The 19,469-nt window shown below is 35.3% G+C and overlaps 1 protein-coding gene across 2 annotated transcripts in view; it reads left to right on the top strand.

The window, feature by feature from the left end:
• Gas41 (YEATS domain-containing protein 4 Gas41) overlaps positions 1–18,489 on the top strand; it is a 60,748-nt gene extending 42,259 nt beyond the window's left edge. For both annotated transcript variants that reach the window (XM_081740140.1, XM_081740141.1), the window contains exons 4-5: positions 7,171–7,351; positions 18,160–18,489. In XM_081740140.1, the coding sequence (XP_081596266.1) occupies positions 7,171–7,351; positions 18,160–18,335 (357 nt within the window). In that variant the 3' untranslated portion in view covers positions 18,336–18,489. The remainder of the gene's footprint in view (positions 1–7,170; positions 7,352–18,159) is intronic.
• The last annotated feature ends 980 nt before the right edge of the window (positions 18,490–19,469 follow it).

The following is a 19,469-nucleotide window of genomic DNA, read 5'->3' as shown; positions in this document are numbered from 1 at the left end:
AACCGTGGCAACGTCTCTGTTGCGTGTACGTGAGACGATCAGAATGTTTGCGTGCACTGAAAATAATTATTTACCGCCTTTGACAACTGTACTGCACTGGATGCTTTGGTCTCGACAACTGTACGAGTACTTCACTTCACGTGGACTTTGCTGTTGCCATCTGTTGTTCACACGATTATAACATTGTTCTTGGATAGAAATGTAGAGCTGTCGATGTTAGAGAATAGAATTGTATTCCCACTTTTGCTTAAACACGCGTTTATTAACATTCGTAACCACTATAAGCTATAGCAAATTCGAATCTTGTAATAGAGTGATTAGTAAGAAGTGTTCTCTGCTTTCTAATAAAGACACTACTTTGACATTTCACCTGGGTTTGTGGTAGACAGCATTGTTTTCCCCCAATTAGATCCTGCTACTCTATTGCCAGTGTTTCCACCCAAGAATGGCGCAAAATTGTTTGAAAAAGGGAATTTTATAGCACAATTCGAAAATGTTCCTTCCATTATTTCCCTCTTGTATGCAGTACGTGGACAAACTTATACCGTCTGAAAGCCTGTTTCAGTAGCTTTAAAACGAGGTATAATACTTAACGTAAAACCAACTACAGGGTGTTCTATAAGCTTTCACACGGAACTTGAGAAGTGCAAGCGGCAAAAAGTTACTTTCACCCCTATCTCCGAAACGAACGGGATTAGACCCTATGTTCATATAGGCATTTTGGCTTAGAATGACCTCCCCTATGACCTCCCAAAATCTTTGCATTTCCTCACCGGACACCCTGTATATAATTGTAGTAAGTTATAATTGTAGTAAAACCATTTGTGAAAGTACAGTAATGTTTATATAACTGTCCAGCTCTGCATTTTAACACTGGATAGAAGGCTCAGAGCCCGTTCTTACAGTCATTTTTTTCTTAAACTGGCATTTATTAAATATGTCGCGTTAACTATTTATGTGAAGATTTACCTTTTATTTTATTAATGATGATAGTGGCATTTATAATAGCAAAAGGACACGCTTTGCTGGGGTCTGTTTCCCTTACTAGTTCTCACTCTGCCGTGCAATAAGCTATTTCAAAACGGGACTGTGCCTCGTTATCATCCAATATTCACAACTTACGAAAAAGTGAATGTTATTTTTTCTTTTCTTTTTTTAACACATTTCCACATGAGACAAGTGACTATTCGATTCTATAAGGATGCTTAGTAGAATGATTTTATAAAATATATGCCCCACTTAATTTTCTTCAGTTCTTCAATTTCCTTTACCTCACTTCAAGAGAGAGTAAGTAAAAGTTTGAATTTCATCATAAAAGACGTGGGATTCTTTTTTTCTGGCAGCCATTCTTTTCGAAATGACAGCACTTGATAAATACTGACTGAATGTCGGATGATCAGTTTATGTTCTTAACGGTTGTCTCAAACGTTTCATTCACACGTTACGCCACAGCAGAGATCTGTTTTTCCTTAGTTGTTGAAATTTAGTACCCCTTTTCATTAATAAATTATCACATATTTTAAGACTTCATGCCGGACGATTATTTACGAAAAGGCGAAAAGGATATGGAAATTCTTCATGAAGCTGGGAGCACAACTCTTCGTCTTACAGTAAGTGATGGATATCTGTATTCGTGATAGTAAAGAAAATAAAGTTGCCTTCATTGTAATGGGTGTACTTTATCAAAAATATTTCGTTTTAAATTTATTAGTATTGTATGACTAATTGATTATCAAATATGTTAACAGTAGAAACGTAGTTTATCAGATATATCATTAGTTTTACTTATAAATTTCTAATTGCATGTTTATTTGCGTGTATTTCAGTCTAATTTCACAACCATCCAAGTGTCACTGTTTATTCTAGAGATTTTAAACCGAGAAGTCTTACTTTGGAACTCAAAGTTTTAAAAAATGCAATATACAGTTTTAATACCAAAACATTAAATTTAAAATTTACATGTTCAACAAATACTACACTTTTAATTATTTCATCATATTTCACCCGAGTTTTGAACCCTAGATCTTGAAGTTTCATATGTTCTTTACGAAAATTTAGTGCCTCTTCACGCTTGGCTACCGTCAGTACAAGTATTTCTTGCAGTTAGTGTCTATATAGCACTCAGTACAGATCTGTGGAAATTGTGATGGATCTGGGCCCACCTTTTTGAACCTAGTCTCCATGGTTATTTTGTTTGAAACAAAATGTTTAAAACAAATGATCAAAACTTGTTTTAAACAATTAATTTTGTTTAAAACAAATTTTGTATACGTTTTAAACATGTGTATTTTCTATGACTTGCTTTAAACATATGTTTATTTTTATTTTATTTTATTTTATTTATTTTATTTTTGTAAAAAAAATCTGCCAGAGAAAGAAAATTGTCAGAAGTGCTCCCCATTCAAAAAAACTATTTTCTTCCCATGAGAATGTTTTGATTTCTCGTGGCTACAGCAGGTCAATGTGGTGATCTATTTTTAACGTATATTGTATTGTGTAAATGCTTCTTAGTTAATTTGCGAGAAAGTGTCGTAGTCGAAGGTGGACTACTTTTAGAACTGATATTAAAAAATAAATAAAATAATTATCACGGAAACAAATTTTTGTGTTGTATTCGAAAAACAGGAGGTTCTGAAATTAAAATATTGCTGAATTGTGGTTCTGAAATTAAAATATTGCAGGCATTTGTTGTTGATAGGGTACATGTTGGTTCTCAGTCTCCGTATAACTTGGATCGTTTAACATGAGTTTTACGGGAAGAAAAAAGGACATCATTTGGAGCAAATTTATTAAAGTAACTCAAGCTCCATCAGGTAAGAAAACGACCATACGAGCTCGCTGCAAAACATGTAAGAAAGACATGGTTGGTTTAGAGCAAAGAATGAGAATCATAATGAAAAATGCAATGCTTGAAAAAACTGGAAACCCAGACAAATGGTAAAAGTGTTGATTCGAAAATTGCTTCTGATGATTCTAACATTGTGGTTGAGATGCAACTGGAAACTTCCGGCAAGAATTAATTTTGTATCAACGTCTTTTTCATAATATATTAAAATTTTATTTCGTTCCTCTTCCCCACCACAGTTCTAAATTTTCTTAAAACCTTTACACCTTGGCCTAGCTTGTCTGAAGGAACCAGGCGAGAAAGCGCAAGGTATGGAGGTCGCCCGCGTAACTAACCATTAAAGCGTGATACTTACTGTGAAATCAAGTGCCGAACGTCAGCGTCTGGGACAATTTGATCTCAATTTGATTGTCTGTCTCTATGTATGCATCACAATGGGCGCAATGTTCGGTCTTTTAACATTAAATTTTGAGGATAGAGGTACGAGACGTCAGAATTTGTTGTATAGATTTTGATTGCGATCCTACGTAAAATTTCAAAATTAGTGGTTCGTATCCCACTTTAAACAAAAAGTACTGTCTCATATAGCCTTGCTACTGATGCAAGGCTGTAATCAATCAAACTAAACAAACTAATTTTATGCGTTTCGAACAAACTTGGGTTGCAGGATAAATTTAACTCCTACTCAGTTTTTATAAAATATTTTTAGATATGGGGTGTTCAGAGCAAAAGAGATCCAAGTCCATTTTCAGAAAAGTTCACTTTTGCTCAGCAAACGTAGTATCTTCGTAGCCAAGGGTACGAAATAAATTAAACAAAAACCACGTGAAAGGGTGTGGACTAGAATTTCATAGGACAACCGCTAGACAAGAGCGTTGAATGAATGGGGGAAGAGGGCTAATTTCCCCCTCCTTGCTCATAAATTTAAGATATTAACATTATATTATTTACGTTGCAGCGTGGGAATGATCAACAAGTCAAGCTCAGAATGCCATAGTCAGTGATGCATAATTACGTTAAATAAATGCAGGATGTGCCCAAAAGAATATACCGGCGGAAAACGTCATATTTTCACAGCCACGAATTCGAAATGAAAGAAAGAAAAACTGCATGAGAAGATGATGCAATCTAGAATTTTATATAATTGCCGCTAGAGAGGGACGTTCGTTTAGACGTCATCCGCCCCTTACCCTGAATTTCAGATTTTGGGGGAGTAATAGAAACCTTTTGCTGAGCAAAGTCCAACATAAAAAAATTGAAGTCCTTGCACCGAATAAATACGGATTTTGATCAGTTATAATCCATTTCCATTGGCCGTAAGGAGTTATAGGTCTATATTGCTCTATTGTATATTTTTTGGCCCAAGGATTCCAAAGGTGGCTCTGATTTCGAGTTTCGGGCCTGCTTAAAATTCTGCAAATTGGGCCTAAATGTAAGGACCTCAAGCTTGTTCTGTTGTACTTTGTTTATCAAAAGATTTCTAAAACTGCTTTACTGCCCCCAAAATCTGAAATCCAGAGTGGGGATGGGGGCGGTTGCCCTCCTGTTCCACTGACGCCCCTGTCTAGAAGCTGTCATATGAAACTATCCCATGCCCTTTCGCATGGTTTTAGTTAAATTTGTTTTGACTCTTGACTGCGAAGATATTACGTTTTGAAGTAGAATTCCTTTGCTGAGCAAAACTGAACTTTATTGAAAATGAATTTGGATCCTTTGTGCTCTGAATGCCCAAAATATTACCTTCCTTCAATAAATTATTAACTCAGAAAACAACCAATTACATAGGCTTGCGGAAAATATTCTAAAGTTAGAACAACATGAAGGTGCTTCAAACATTACTTTTCGAAAATTTATTATTTTAAAATAATTTTATTAACATCAGTGTTCTAAAATAGCAATCAGATTTTGCAACAAAAGTCTCACCCGCCTCCACGAAAAGCGAGTTTAGCCCCTAAAGGCATAACTAGAAAACTTTCAGAAGCGGTAACTCCGAAATGACTTGTTTTAGGGCTAAAATAACCGCACAAGCGTATTTCTGATAAAATTCTAGTCTTAAAACATGTAACATGACTCTCTTTGCATTTGAAATTTCGAATACCAATCAAAGATGTCCGCCATGATTCTTGATAGCACCGTCTGATGTGTCAGACCACTTTTAAGTTTCATCATTCTCCTTCAACCCATTGTAAATACACACCGATGGTAAAGAACTTCTATTTTGCCATGTATATTGATATATTGTGTGAAATCTCTATAGTAGGTAGATTTTAAAATCTACCTAAAAAGCTTATTACAACCAAGAAAGTACTTACAAGACTCGCTGGCAAGAGGGTGTAATAAAAGGGTTGAGTTGATTTTGATTTTAACGTCCCGTTCAGCAGCGAGGCTATATGAGACGTGGACCTACTGATTAACGTGGAATCCGAACCACATGAGCTCCCGCCTGTAATAAAAGGGGGCCGTGATATAAAATAAGTTGAGAATTACTATTCTATACTGAAATATTCTGTATCCAACACTGTAGTTTTAACGAGAATAAAATAAATGAAAAGTTCAGTTGCAAGCGGGAAAAAGTCTTAATAAATAGGTTATTACACGATTTTGAAATATGTTTAAAATATTTTGAACACCTTTTTCATGTTTTAAACACATGTTTTGTTCTTTTTCAAAAACAACTGTATTTTTTCCAACCCTGCTAGTCTCTGAACGAGTTTCTAGGTATTTGTGAATAGGGGTGTACAATGTGAAGCTTACTTTCCACGAAATTAAATGATCTTTTCTTAGTTTGATATCCCACGGTTATGCCCTTTAGTCTAAAAGAAACGGATGATTAAATAAAATGAGCAATTGTGAAATTAAATAGTTTTGCTGTCCCACCGGGAATCGAACCTCGGGCTATGTGCATTAAACTAGCGATTAGGGATCCTTCGTTCCATTATAAATTATAATTGTATTATAATCTTTTTCGTTAATTCATTTGTTCATCTCCATCATACTAGTTAATATTTTAAACATTGTTTCATTATTTAAAAAAAATATTTTGACAAACATAAATAGTCTTATTGTCTCTCTCTCTCTCTTTCTCATACACACACACACACACACACACACACACGGAGACACGCAGTAACAATAGATACAAGGTATAATCAAAAAATGCGGTGAATGGATTTTTTTTTTTTTTTTTTTTTTTAGCAGTAACTGCTGACGCTACAACCGTTTGATGTAATTTGTCCGATAGCCTGACCATTGAGACAGGCAGCATCTAGTTGGAATATGTTCTGACTTGTCAGTAGCATCCAAAGCCGCTAGAGTGAGGTTGTGGATATCGTGTCTCGCGCATCATGGATTTCGAACAACGCGTGAACATTAAGTTCTGTTTCAAGTTGCAAACAAATGCCAAAGAAAGTCATGAAATGTTGAAATTGATGTATGGCGATAATGCTATAACTCGGAAGACTGTTTACAAGTGGTATGAGCAATTTAAAAACAGAAATGAGTCAGTAGAAGACGAGCAACGTTCGAGATGTCCATTAACCTCAAAACGGAAGAAAACGTGCAAAAAGTAGCAAAAATTGGTCGTTCAAACAGGCTAATGACTATTCGAGAGCTTACCGAAGAACTTAGCATTTCATACGGTGACTGACGAACAGGAGTGTTTGGTGGATAAAAATATTGGTGTTTGTCCACATCCACAATATGCTCCGCATATAACATCATGCGACTTCTGGCCCTTCCCCAAATTAAAACTGTGCTTAAAGGAAAACATTTTGACACCATTCCTGACATTGAGAAGGCCACGACAGAGCAGCTCTGAACGCCCTTCCAAAAGAAGTCTTCCAGAAATGCTTCCAGTCATGGATTCAACGTTGGGCTAAGTGCATTGCTAGCCAAGGACAGTATTTTGAAGAAGATTAAATCAAAATCCTTATAAGTTTATTACTTTGTTTCTAGTAAAATTATTCACCATATTTTTTAATCACATCTCGTAGGCTTTTTTTTTCTTTTTTTTCGTTAGTGGCGATAGATATAGGAGACGCCTGAGCTATATACTGTACTTCCAAATTGATAACAGAGTAATACGTGTTCCACTGACCGCTCTGAGTATCAATTCGTTTCATGTTTTGGCCGTGCACAGCAAAGACTACGAAAGAATAATTATCGTTTCAGAAATGCTGTTTTGAGATTGCTTTGATTTCATTTGGAGTGTAATATATAATGTAATATAAGAACGATTATTTTAAATTGTTTCCGTAGTACAGTTCTTGTAAGAATTAACTATCTACTATGAATTCATATACACGTACTCATTTTCTTTTTCGCAGGTGACATTGTATCATATTCTGAAGTTATTCCAAACAGGACCAGATGTGATGTTGGGAAAGAAAACACTTGTGTCTGAATTCTACGAGGAAATAGTATTTCAGGATCCTACTGCTCTCATGCAGCATCTCTTAACTACGACACGGCAATTAACACTCGGACCTTGGAAGCATGAAACTGACTGTATGTATTTCTGTTCTAATAAAATATTATTCTAATGTAAAAAGCATAAGTACTTATAACGAATGAAGAGAATCGTTTCCATTCAATAATTTCAGATTCAATTGAGTGCATTAGCAACTTGACAACAAAGAGACATTGCAAATTCATTGTTTTCGCAGGAAGTAGTTGCAACTTCTGTATATAGAATGCAGCTATTACGAATATCTTTGTTCGTTACATTAACATTGATTTAACTCAGATATGAAAACCAGAGTCCAAATTCTCTATTTTAATGAGCTATGTAAATACCTTCTGTTGTATTCGTTGGTTTTGAAGAGCGGAAAGAACATCGAAGTTTGTAGAATTATAAAATAACCGTGCGTAAGACACCTGACATCTATTTCCAATTTAAGCTTATGTTGTTAGGATCCTACATTAAAATGTAGCCTCATTTATCTGTAGAAAAGCCTTACAATAGCTACAAAAATAATCATGACATCATCAATTAAAAATTGGATTTGCTTTCTTATGTTCTTTGTAATTTCTAAAATATATTTTCTTCAGATAAATTACCTCCTACTGTTGATTCACCTCCACCGGTGAGATAAATGACACATATTGCGGTTATCCCAAAATCAATGCTTCCAACGTATTAACTCCCCCACTTTTTCTTTATACCGGATCGTAATAAAACTTCATTCAGATGTAACACGATATGTCAATAAAAATTATCAATTATTTTGCCTGTCGGCAGGTTCTGATGCTAACGAAATTTTGTTTTCCTTCGTAGGTTCGGGTCTGGAAATATTTCTTTCATGTTTCTCAATCTTCAGTTTCCTCTTTTAACTCCTAATATTTTCTTCTTTCTTTCTTTCAAATCATCGATAGATTGTGTTCTCTCTACTCCTCGCTTTCATTCTATCTTTTCCTCTATGAAGAAAGCAATTTCTTCGCAAGATGTAACCAATCAAATTGGCCTTCCTACGAAGGATGCTGGCTAAAAGCACCTTTTTCTCTCCTACCTGTTCTAAAATATTTTCGTTTGTTACACTCTCCGTCCATTTTATCTTCAACTTCCTTCAACACCATGTTTCGAAGTTCTATAAATATTTCTTTTCTAACTTCTTAATGTCCAAGTCTCCGAACCATACAATTTCGCATTTGATCAGCTCCTCCTGACGGGTAAATTAATATGAAGTAATCCAATATGGGATGCTTGACTATTCGTAATTTTTAATTTTTTTTTTCGAATATAACATTACCGTACACCATTGCAAAAAGGGTGACCGCAATTATGGTTGTTTTGAGCTAAAAAATTTCAATGTCCAACTTCGGGTATTGTCAGAAACAGTAAACCAAAGATATCAGGTTCGAGCTCCGAAGTCAACCTTCGCATTCGGAAAAAAATGTGCAGATGTGCTTTTCTTCTTTTAAGTAAGTATAAGATGTAGAAATGTTATTAAATGTAGAAAAAAGTAACATTCATTGAAACACTTAATGATAGAGTATTTCGAAAATATGTGTACATGTGAGTACTTGCTCGTTTTGTCAACTACGTTTCCACACGTAAAAGAACATTTCCAATGAAATGAAAGACAGCGAACTTAGTTCTCGCATCCATAATAGAAGACAAAGACAAAGGATAAAACAAACAGCATTTGCAACGGATATAAATGTTATTGTCGTGGAAATTCAATTGTAGTTTTTCAAAGGAACTCGGCAGGGTTGTTCATGTTAGCTCAGTGATAAAATGCTGAATTGTTAATCGTAGGTCGTGAGTTCGATTCCCATTTGGGTCACACTTTTTGGTATGTAATGATATTCCTCAATGCATGGATAATTATATAAAATAATACATTAAGATAAATTAGTTTTATTTATATTCATACAGTCTCTTCAGGTCATACAGAGTGGTCCAAAAGTGTGGAAACACCCAAATAAAAAGGAGGATTTTAAAAGAATTGCAAAAGTAAAGCTGTAGGTTAGTGGTACAGGTAGGGGAACGGCCGCTATCATGAGATCCTCCATTTTGAATTCACTTTCATTCTCTTAAATGGAAACCATATGTTTTTATGCCTTGTTCTCATCTCAGTTCCTTATACGGATTGTAGACGGCTAAACAAGACTCTTGTTCAAGACATTCAAGAGTATTTGATGAAAGAGATGTTAGCACTAACGTCATTTTTATTTTGAATTCAATAGTTTCGTTCAAGGGGCCAAGATTTTTCGTTTCGGTCCTGTTCTAAACAGTCCAATTCAAGAGCATTCAATAGCAAATCAGCGCCCGAGTTGATTGCAGGAAAAATACAAAACTATGATGGCGTCGTGAGACAGCGGCAGTTTTTGAATAAATATATGTTTTCGTTACTCTTTTCAATAGTTATCTGATACTTAAAATGTGCATTATAATAATAAACCAAAAGCAAATATCTGTGCTGCGAGATATTGTTAGTAATTTTGTTGATAATCCATACGATTTATGTAGTTACAGTGCTTGCTTGCCTATAACTATTGCTAAATTTTGTGGCAGTAATAGGTATAAATATTAATTTGAGAGTTTAATATACAAGAATATCAGGTGTAGGTTAAGAAAGAAGAGTCCATCATATTATATATATATATATATATATATATATATATATATATATATATATATATATATATATATATATATATATATATATATGTATATATATATATATATATATATATATATATATATATATATATATATATATATATCTAGGTAGATAGATAGATAGATAAGGTGTTTCACATCTACACCGACAACGTTTGGGAGGTGATTCCTAACACCAAGATAAGACAAAAAGTATAGACCAACCTGGGTGCACAAATGCTTCCTTTCGAAGTTACAGGCTGTCGAAAACATGAAAAAATGACCTTTAAAGGTCTATAGCTTCAAAACTATGGGACCTACCGTAGTCGGATCAAGACTCCACTTAGGAACTAATATGTTGGCTATCCGAAAATACATGTTTCAGAATCTTAAGGTATTCACGAAGCAATTTTTATAGAGGGAGTTTGGCTGTGGCCATATAATTTGAAGTACTCTCAAACTATCTCCGTAAACATTATTGCGGAAGTACCGCAGGATTCTGAAACTTGAATATTTGGATAGGGCACATAGTTTTGGAGCTTTGGACCATTAAAGTTCAATTTTTCATGTTTTCGGGAGCCTATAACTCCGAAAGGAAGCATTTGTGCACCCACGATGATCTATACTTTTTGTCTTATCTTGATGTCAGGAATCAACTCCCAAACGTTGTCGGTGTTGTTTTGAAACACCATATATATGTATATATGACTTTCCTTGCTTAATAGGATGTTTTGTACTGTTATTATTCTGTGATAATAATAACAAATAATAATTGCGTATAGATAATATACGCGGAAAATGAAGTATCCTGGAAATGATTACATGTTATCCTGTTATAATATATGAAATTATTTTTCATGAAATTCACACGTAGTATTTAGGGGTTCACTCGAGCTCGACGATTCTACCAAATAGAAAATTTGTAGATAAAATAAGACGTGAAACATTTTTCGTAAAGGAATGAAAGTGTGAATATAAGTAATTACTGTCAGCACGTGGTATATTGAAATGAAATTTGAGTGATAGTGATAGTATTGTATATAAATGTGTTCTTCGACTATCCTGTTTATGTGTATATCCCCCGTCGCTGACGTGCCTGCTTCCTGCGAACGTACCCCCTCGCTTCCGCTAGAGCTCCATGCTGCGCTTCTGTCCTGATTCGGTTAGATAACATTCGTGCTCTTTAGTGACTACCTAGCACAAGTTGGTTAGTGTTTTATGCACTGTATTTTTGATGCCATACACCCACAGCGTATTTATACTGAGCCCTTCTGAAGTCAGTTTACAAGTATACTCGCCGTGACCTTATCCTGATAGCCGAGATACGCAGCTTCAATTCAGGCGATTCCGCGCACGTTACATAGTTCTTCTTAGGAGATCAATTCAAAGAGCTAATTGAGTTCAACTATATAAAAATGTCAATACAGAAACAATATTTAAAATAAAAGGTACTAGATTTATTAGTAACGGGTTATGAAAATGACGTCACGACTCAGAATCGGAAAGAGAAAAGGAAAGAAGGGAGTGAAAAGCCGGCAGCTAAGATGCGAGTCTCTTGCAAGTGTTGCAAGATTATAAACTTGAAAAATCTTATATCAAAAACAGAGGACCAGTAAAATTAGTTAATTGATCAATGTTAGAAACCGTTCACAATGGATAGGAAATGGCTTAATATTTTTATATATAAATTGGATAGAGTAGCTATCCCGTAAGAAACTTCTTTGCCTGCTGATAAATGAAACAAAAGAAAGAACGGGACTCACATGTAACTTCTGCAATTTTTGTGCAGAGATTAACAGTGCTCTGCCAAATATCGTCTTCGCGCGTGCGTTAGTGTGGGTACGTGGGTGTACTGAAACTGAAACCATGGAGTGTTTTAAGCGCGAAATTGAAAATATGAATTAATCCGAATTATCATCTTCTCAGTATTATTGCAAACACGAGGAAGGGAAACCTCTTTAAAGTCAAGCAAAGTAAATTGTCATCAGTGTGTACGCTCGACTAAGAGAAAACTATGCAGACAAAACTTGAAGAAATTGTTGATATAATTGTTGCCGGTTCGCTGCTGGTTTACTCATTGCCAAAGTAGAGTTGCTATGCTTTGAGAAAAAAACAACCGTATTTTTTAATTTATTGTGTGTGAGGGTGGCTGCTCGTATGTTTGTGTTTATGATTAACCTTGCCAGGTAGATATATGAGAATAACTTCATTTCTTATACTTTTCATTTCTTACCTTAATCAATTGATATGAATAAGCAAAATAGGTTCATGCTCTCGGGTTTTAATTGTGAGGATTGCAAATACATCACGTGCGAAATTCCAATACATTTATTACTATTGTCGTGTCTTCATGAATTATTAAAAACAAATAGACCAAGAAACATATTTTTTGTTAGCGGCAGGCAAAGGACGAGAAATCACCGCTCCGTGCATATCAGCTGAAACCCAGAGCAGCGCTAGTTAAAACCTTGGCGATTGAGAACCAAACCAAAACACACACACATACATATACAAAGGCTTCCCAGTGAAAAGGTTCGCGCGCCGAAATGTACTAATGTGCTTGTGATGCGGCTATCAAGTTAACATTGCGTTTAGTATAGTAATGGAGCTCCTCATTTAGTACATACCCTGCTAAAAGAAATACAAAGCTCTAACCTAACCCTGAAAAGTGTCAAAATTCGGCAGAGCTGTCTGCTCGACTAATTCCTATTTTAGAAGTTATTTCTTAAGGTACGAGTTGCTTTCATGCGTGCAGATTAATTTTGCGAGGGCTTCTCCACAAGGTGCAAATGCGCATCCAGACATATCCCACATATATAAAAGTGCGCAAAAATAAATAAAATAAAATAAAATCGACAATGCTTTTTAACGGTGTCAGGGAAAGAGCGTAGAAGGGAACCCACGCGAGAATACGTCCTTAGGGAGCAGACGCCTCATCGACGGAGGTTACAGTGGAAGAAACGGAAGGATAATGCATAAATAAGAATAGTGCAACAAATCCTTGAGATCATATTCACTCATTTGAACTCATCTATAGCCCTTGTAACTTGATACTGGTAACATTTTCGTATATTATAAAGGAATGATCCAACAGTGGAAATTATTATCCCAGACAATTTTCTTTCACATGTACTCATACATTTTAACAGTAAAATTACTATCTGTTTGAGGGCTATTTATATCCAGTACCAAATATGGGATAGGTTTATGAAGAAAGTCTGATGCAGATATAAGCGGTAAGTACAGTAGCTGATAAAAAGAAATTATCATTGCTTTAAATGGTTTTTCTGAGTTTTCAGCCTTTTCTTTAAACAATCTTCGATGCCATACCATAAATAACATCAAAAGGCAGTCATTGCTTTGTGATACACACGACTTTGGGAAATAGTTCAAATTTTTCTTGAGTATGATTCCGTCAGTACGCCGTATGCAGAATCAGATTTTTAAAAAACGTAGTGCAGAGAACGATTTTATACCTAAGCAGAACTTTACCCTATTAACGTAAGCTAACCTAACCCGCATTTAATCTAAAAAGGATAAAATACGTAGTGAAAATTTGATGGCGTTGCTACAAAATCAGTTGACCTGTTTTCTAAATGATTTAATATAATCTATTAAATTGCAGATGTTTCGAGAAAGGTAGGAAAGGAATGCTAATATTATATCTATTTATCCACAGGTCTGAACTAAATCAGTATGCAGTTTCGCTTTCATCTGTTTTCATAGTTTCGGTCACTTTTTTTTTTTTACTGCCATCTATCAACAATATATAAAACACGATTCAATACCTCTATGATCGTGTAAAAACTGTTTTAAGTTCATTCGAGACTCTTGTTCAAATGTCTTGAACAATATTCCTTTGAACGTTTAAGTTTGATGTATTGAATGGTCTTGTTTAAGCTTTTTTTGATAGTGCAAACAGCATTAGGAATTCAATGCTGTGTTTTTTTTTTGCTTTACCACTTACTGTAACGAAGTTATGTCTGTGTTTTAATTTTTACAATGTCAGTTACATACCATTTATTTCTCCAGATTAAAGGATGTGTTGCCCATTTATTATTGTCATTCTTTTTTTCCCATTTAACCAAAACCTTACTCAAGCTATTTTCAGGTATGCTTGCACACCCGTTTGTTAATACCGCCTTTAGGTGGTCAGTATCCCAAATTTTCACTGAATACACAGTGGACGTGAGGTGTCCCTAAAGATGAAAATTTATGAAAGTGAAGTCAGGAGAACGTGGTGGCCACTCCACAGCTCCACGTCTACCAATCCACGAGTTGGAAAAGTGCACATGCAAATATTCACAAACACAACTTTCATAATGCGGAGGGGCATCATCGTATTGCTAGAAGACAAGAGTGTCTCATCTTCAGATAGAGAGATAAGATTTCTTCCAGCATTCGACCATACTTGATTACTGTTAGTATACCATTGATAAACAAAGCACCCACAACATGGGTCCCCAACACAACATACCATCACTTTTCTAGGAATGCCAGCAAATGTTTTACACCAAGAGGGATTGGTGTCCGACCAGTAGCAAGATTTGGTCACCTCACCAGAAACGTAAAAGTTAGCCTCATATCTGAATAAGACGTCATGGCGAAACGGGAATTTTGACGAATTTGCTCTTTTGCCTATTCCGCGAATTTCAAACATCGATTTGGACCATCCTTTAACAGGTGCTGATGCACTTGTAGCTTGTACGGGCGCCACTTACGCAAGAAGAAAACACATGATGGATGTGCAACTAACACTACTTTCCCGAGACAAACGACAAGTACTTCGGATTCGGATTCTTAGTCACCTGTAACGATACCAGAAAACAGTCATAACTTCGTTATGGCATATGATAAATAAATAAAAAAAAAAAAAAAAAAAACAGCATTGAATTCCTGAGAGAATTTCAGATGAGAACAAGGTATTCCAATATATGAAGATGTCTTTTATGAAGATAAAATGAATTTAAGATAACTGCTATCGACGTCACAAGCCAGAAAAAATATCCCCCACCCACTTGCACTACGATGTCACTTTCGCAATTCTTTTAAAATCCGACCTTTTATTTGAGTGTCACCACATTTTTTAACTACCCTGTAAGTAATTATTATGTATAAAATATAACATCTGAGATGTGATGGGTGTTGACAGAACGTCGCTATATTATATGTAAATGCTAAATACAAATTAAGAAAATTGTGTAATAGTCAATGTTGCTGAGTTAACCTCCAGATTTGTAGAGGAATTCCAATACTGTACGTTGCCATAGTAGGATACCATGGTAATCATTCATGATGGCTTCCCTGCAAAATAGGAAATAAAAATTAGGTATATATTAGGTGGTAAAGGACTAATACTTTTACCTACAAAACTTCATTTCTCAAGTGTTCACTATTACTGAGCCGTAGTGCATTGTGCGTTACTTTTCGACCATTCTTTGTGTTTCATTCCTACCTTCATTCCCTATCTGAATTATAAAAGTACTTACAGTTGAGCTTATTAAGTCACTTCAATAGAGACAGGGGAAAGGAGAGAGGAATGAAAAGAAAATAGAAAAATTAAGAGCAGTAACTGACAAGTGTCGAATGGGTGTCATATTAGAGTTCAGGAACTAGTTGGACGCCAAACACCTATGTACGAAGTATAATAGAAAAGTAATGAGATTTTCTTGTAATGATGAATTTTATTTGGTCAAATCAAGGTTATACTCTTGAAAATAGTCCCCTTGGGCAGGTAAACAGCGATGGAGGCGTTTCTTGTATTCTTCGTGGCAGTGCTGGAAGGCTTCTACTGGAATTGCTTTCAGTTCGTCAGGACGCTCAAAGCACCTAAACAGTGCCTTTTTATGTTATGTTTGGTCAAGGGGAATAGAAAAAAGTCACAGAAACTGAGATCTGGTGAGTAGGGGTTGAGGATCCACAGGAATACTTTTTTCTGTCCAAGAATCCTTGATGGAGATTGTCGTAGGCGTTTTTGAAACATCCTGGCATACACTTTTCTCATGTCCAAATTTTGTGTTAAAATTTGACGAATAGTAAACAAATTCAAATTTTTAATTCACTTCTGATTATTCTCACCGTCAGTTGACGATCTGACTTCACAAGAGACTTCACTCTTTCCACATTGTCATCCATTTGTGAGGTTGAAGTACTTGTGTTATCTGAACACTTGTGCCCTGAATAGGGAACGTTCTCCACAATCTTTTTGTATATTTGCTTAAGTCACACTAGCTGATTCGCCAACCTTTACATTTTGATCGCACAACGTTGCTCAAACTACTTTGTCAGTCCATTTTCGTAATGCACCTCACAAACACCTCTTCATACGCCCTCAGCAATCGTGTAGCAAGAGGAATAAGTTCAGACTTGTACTGAGTCAACGACAAAAGTTAACTCCCATGTGAAGATTGACGTAGCAGCGTTGTTGGTTCGTACACAGTGTTGCCAGTGTCATTATTGTTTTCATCACACCTCATATATATACGTCTAGAAAGAACAGTCCATATACCTGATAATTATGTTTCTTTTGTAAAACATCTCTAATCTGAAGAAATGGGTACTGTTTTTTGTTTTGTTTTGTTTTTCCTATAGGAAGACAAAATTAGGTCCGTATTTACAGCCACCCTAGCTTTAGAGGTGATACCGAAAAAGCCTCGATGCAAAACAGGTATTAATGAACACCTTCACCCTGACTGTATCCTAGGTGTCACCAGAAAGTGGTATGTCGAAGCTTATCCATCATGATAGGAGAGCAATTCGTGCAATCTTTATGTTAGTAATTTGTGACGTGATAAGGAAATTTGCAATATGGAAATCGAAAATTCATACATTTGATTGAATACACCATGAATGAAGACGGAAATATGTGTGCGCCAATCCTAGTTTACTTTTGGTACACAACACGATGTGCACTCTGACGAGCCAGACAACTCGATACAAACAACTGCAGTTCGTAATCCACACAGACAGCTTATCTATTTCAATTTTTACTGCCAACACATGGAATTTTTAACTTTAAGGTGCGAATACAAATAATTGTTTATATGTGAAGGAAATTATACAGTAATTGAGTGTCATAGCTTATGATACTTCACTCAAGTAAACAAACATTTTATAACATTTCAAAACTGCTTATTAATTATCTAACATTAAGAAGAAAATATTATGTTGGGCACCTTACACACCACAAGTTATATAACGTTGACACATCTCAATTCTGTAGTCACGTAGGTACTTGCTAGGTAGGGGCATGATATGTGTAGTTTATTAATATCGTTTCTAGGGTAACCCGTGGGTTTCCTTTGGTTGGGTAACACCTAAGGAAGAAATTTAGAGGAGATATATATATAGATACGGGCCTTAGTCTTCCGTAAGGATTGGTTGATTTTAATAATTTGTCTGTTTCCTCTAATAAATATTTACATGTGTATATCAGGTCTTCTAAAATTCGCTTCTGTGCTCACCGGGCGTGATGCTAGAGGTAAAAAGAAGGCGAAAACATAACAGTTAACCTCCGGAATCTTGTTTTGATGGTAAGGCCTGGTAAAAATATGACAATGTGGCAATACCACAAGGCACATGAAACGATAAGTGTCTACCAAAAATACTTTTTTTTTTTGTTTGTTTTTTTTTTATTACAAAACGTTCTTTCAAAATAGCAATAGTGAAACCAAATGGAAGTACTATACAGAAAGAAAAATAAATACACCAATGTAACATATAAATGTCTGCACGTGCCAACGTTGGGACTAGAACCAAGCTTCCCGCACTAAAGATGAGCCTTCTTCCCTCATAGTACGCAAGAAATTCGCATATCATGCACATGTATGTAACTTGTTTGTGTATTTCTCAGAACATCTTCAACCGTAGGATTGGTGGGATTTAAACACAGATCGCACAGTTGCTAGTAACACATGTTATCCCTACTCCATGCCAAACAATAATAATGGTTTTCTGTTAGACACTTTGGACACTTATTTTCCCGTATGTCATGCGATGTTGTCACAGCATATCTCAATAAGGTCCTACCACCGATACAGAGCCCCGGCGGGTAAATGTTATGCGATGTTCTCGTTTTCTTCTTCCCTCTAGCAGCATTTACCACTGAGCATGGGTGCAAGTTTTAGAACACCCGACATTTTATGGTTTATCGTTTATTAGTTTCATTATCTGTTTTGTTTGGTAATCTTTAATTTTTTCATTTTTATTTCAGTTGAGGAGAAGAAAGAAAAGACACTTCAGAACATAGTGAGTGCGAAAAATAAAATACGTTATGAAATTAACGATTTAAAGGAGAGACTGAAATTAGCTAAAGAGACAATAAACAAGTTTAAAGGTGAAATTCAGAAAGTGCAATTGGGATTACCAGTGGCAGCTAATGGAGTATAAAACTCAGTTCTTTTTAATGTAAATACCGTATTATGTATTGACAGATTTTTGTACGTTCTCTGACTGTTTGAACTATAGAAAATAAATATGACAGAAAACAAAATTTTAATGTACTATAAAAATCTTTAAAAAATGAAAACATCCGTGTAAAGTACATCTGTTTTCCTTTGCTTAGATTTTACCTTTCACATTTTTTAAAATGTGTAGAGAAGTGCTGCAAAAGATGCTTTTATAAAGAAGCGTAGGCGGTAATAGTGAAATTTATTCTCTTTTCAGATAATAAGACCCGGGCTTTATTTATGTAAAAACGCAGTAGTTACTTAATATATGGAACTCTTACCTCATTGACTTTACAGATCTTGTAAAATTGGGCCATGCATAATAACTGACAAGGAATTTGCTCAGACAACTTTTTGTCAGATTATAGTGTTAATGCTTTAGCATTATTCTATACTGTCATCAGATTTTACCGTTTTCTCTTTAATTATAATTGTATTATAACTTTCCTAAAATTTCATAAGCAATAGCACCACGTGTGTTAAAGATCTACTACTACTGGAATGATGAGTTGACAGAGAACTTACAAAAGCAATGCTTTTATAGAATTCACTAAAATGTTTTTCTGATGTGGTAATATGAAATGGGACTCAGACTAAAAGCATTGGGCGCTCTTCCTAAGGTTGAGGGTTAAAGTTCGTTCTGGGTATTAATGATGATGATCAATAAAAGAAATGTCACTTAAACATTCAATCGCGCCCAATGCTTTTAGTCATAACCCCATTTCTCCCTTTTACCCACCAAAAAAGAAACTTAGGGGCTTGTTCAGAAACATTCGCAGAAGCTTCGGTTTCATAACTTGGCATCATGACCTCAGCAAAGTAAAATAGACGTGAATTTTGGAACATGGCGGCCGTCCAAAGGTAAAGGGAAGTAACTGCATTTCGCACCATTTTCATATTTTTGTACTATATGTATTATTTTACGCTTGTTCATGTCCTGGTTATGTCATTTTTGTCCTATCATACCTATCAAACGAGATATACGACATGCAAGAGGAAGTATGTACTGTTGTTTCTTAGTAATACAAGGCTAAACGGCAGTAAATACAATTTAGAGTACACCGCATAATGGTAA

The sequence above is a fragment of the Thermobia domestica genome, chromosome 15 (assembly GCF_964235325.1).
Source record: "Thermobia domestica chromosome 15, izTheDome1.hap1.1, whole genome shotgun sequence".
NCBI lineage: Eukaryota > Metazoa > Arthropoda > Insecta > Zygentoma > Lepismatidae > Thermobia > Thermobia domestica.
Note: the sequence above shows the minus strand (reverse complement) of the source record. Positions and strands in the feature narration are given on the sequence as shown.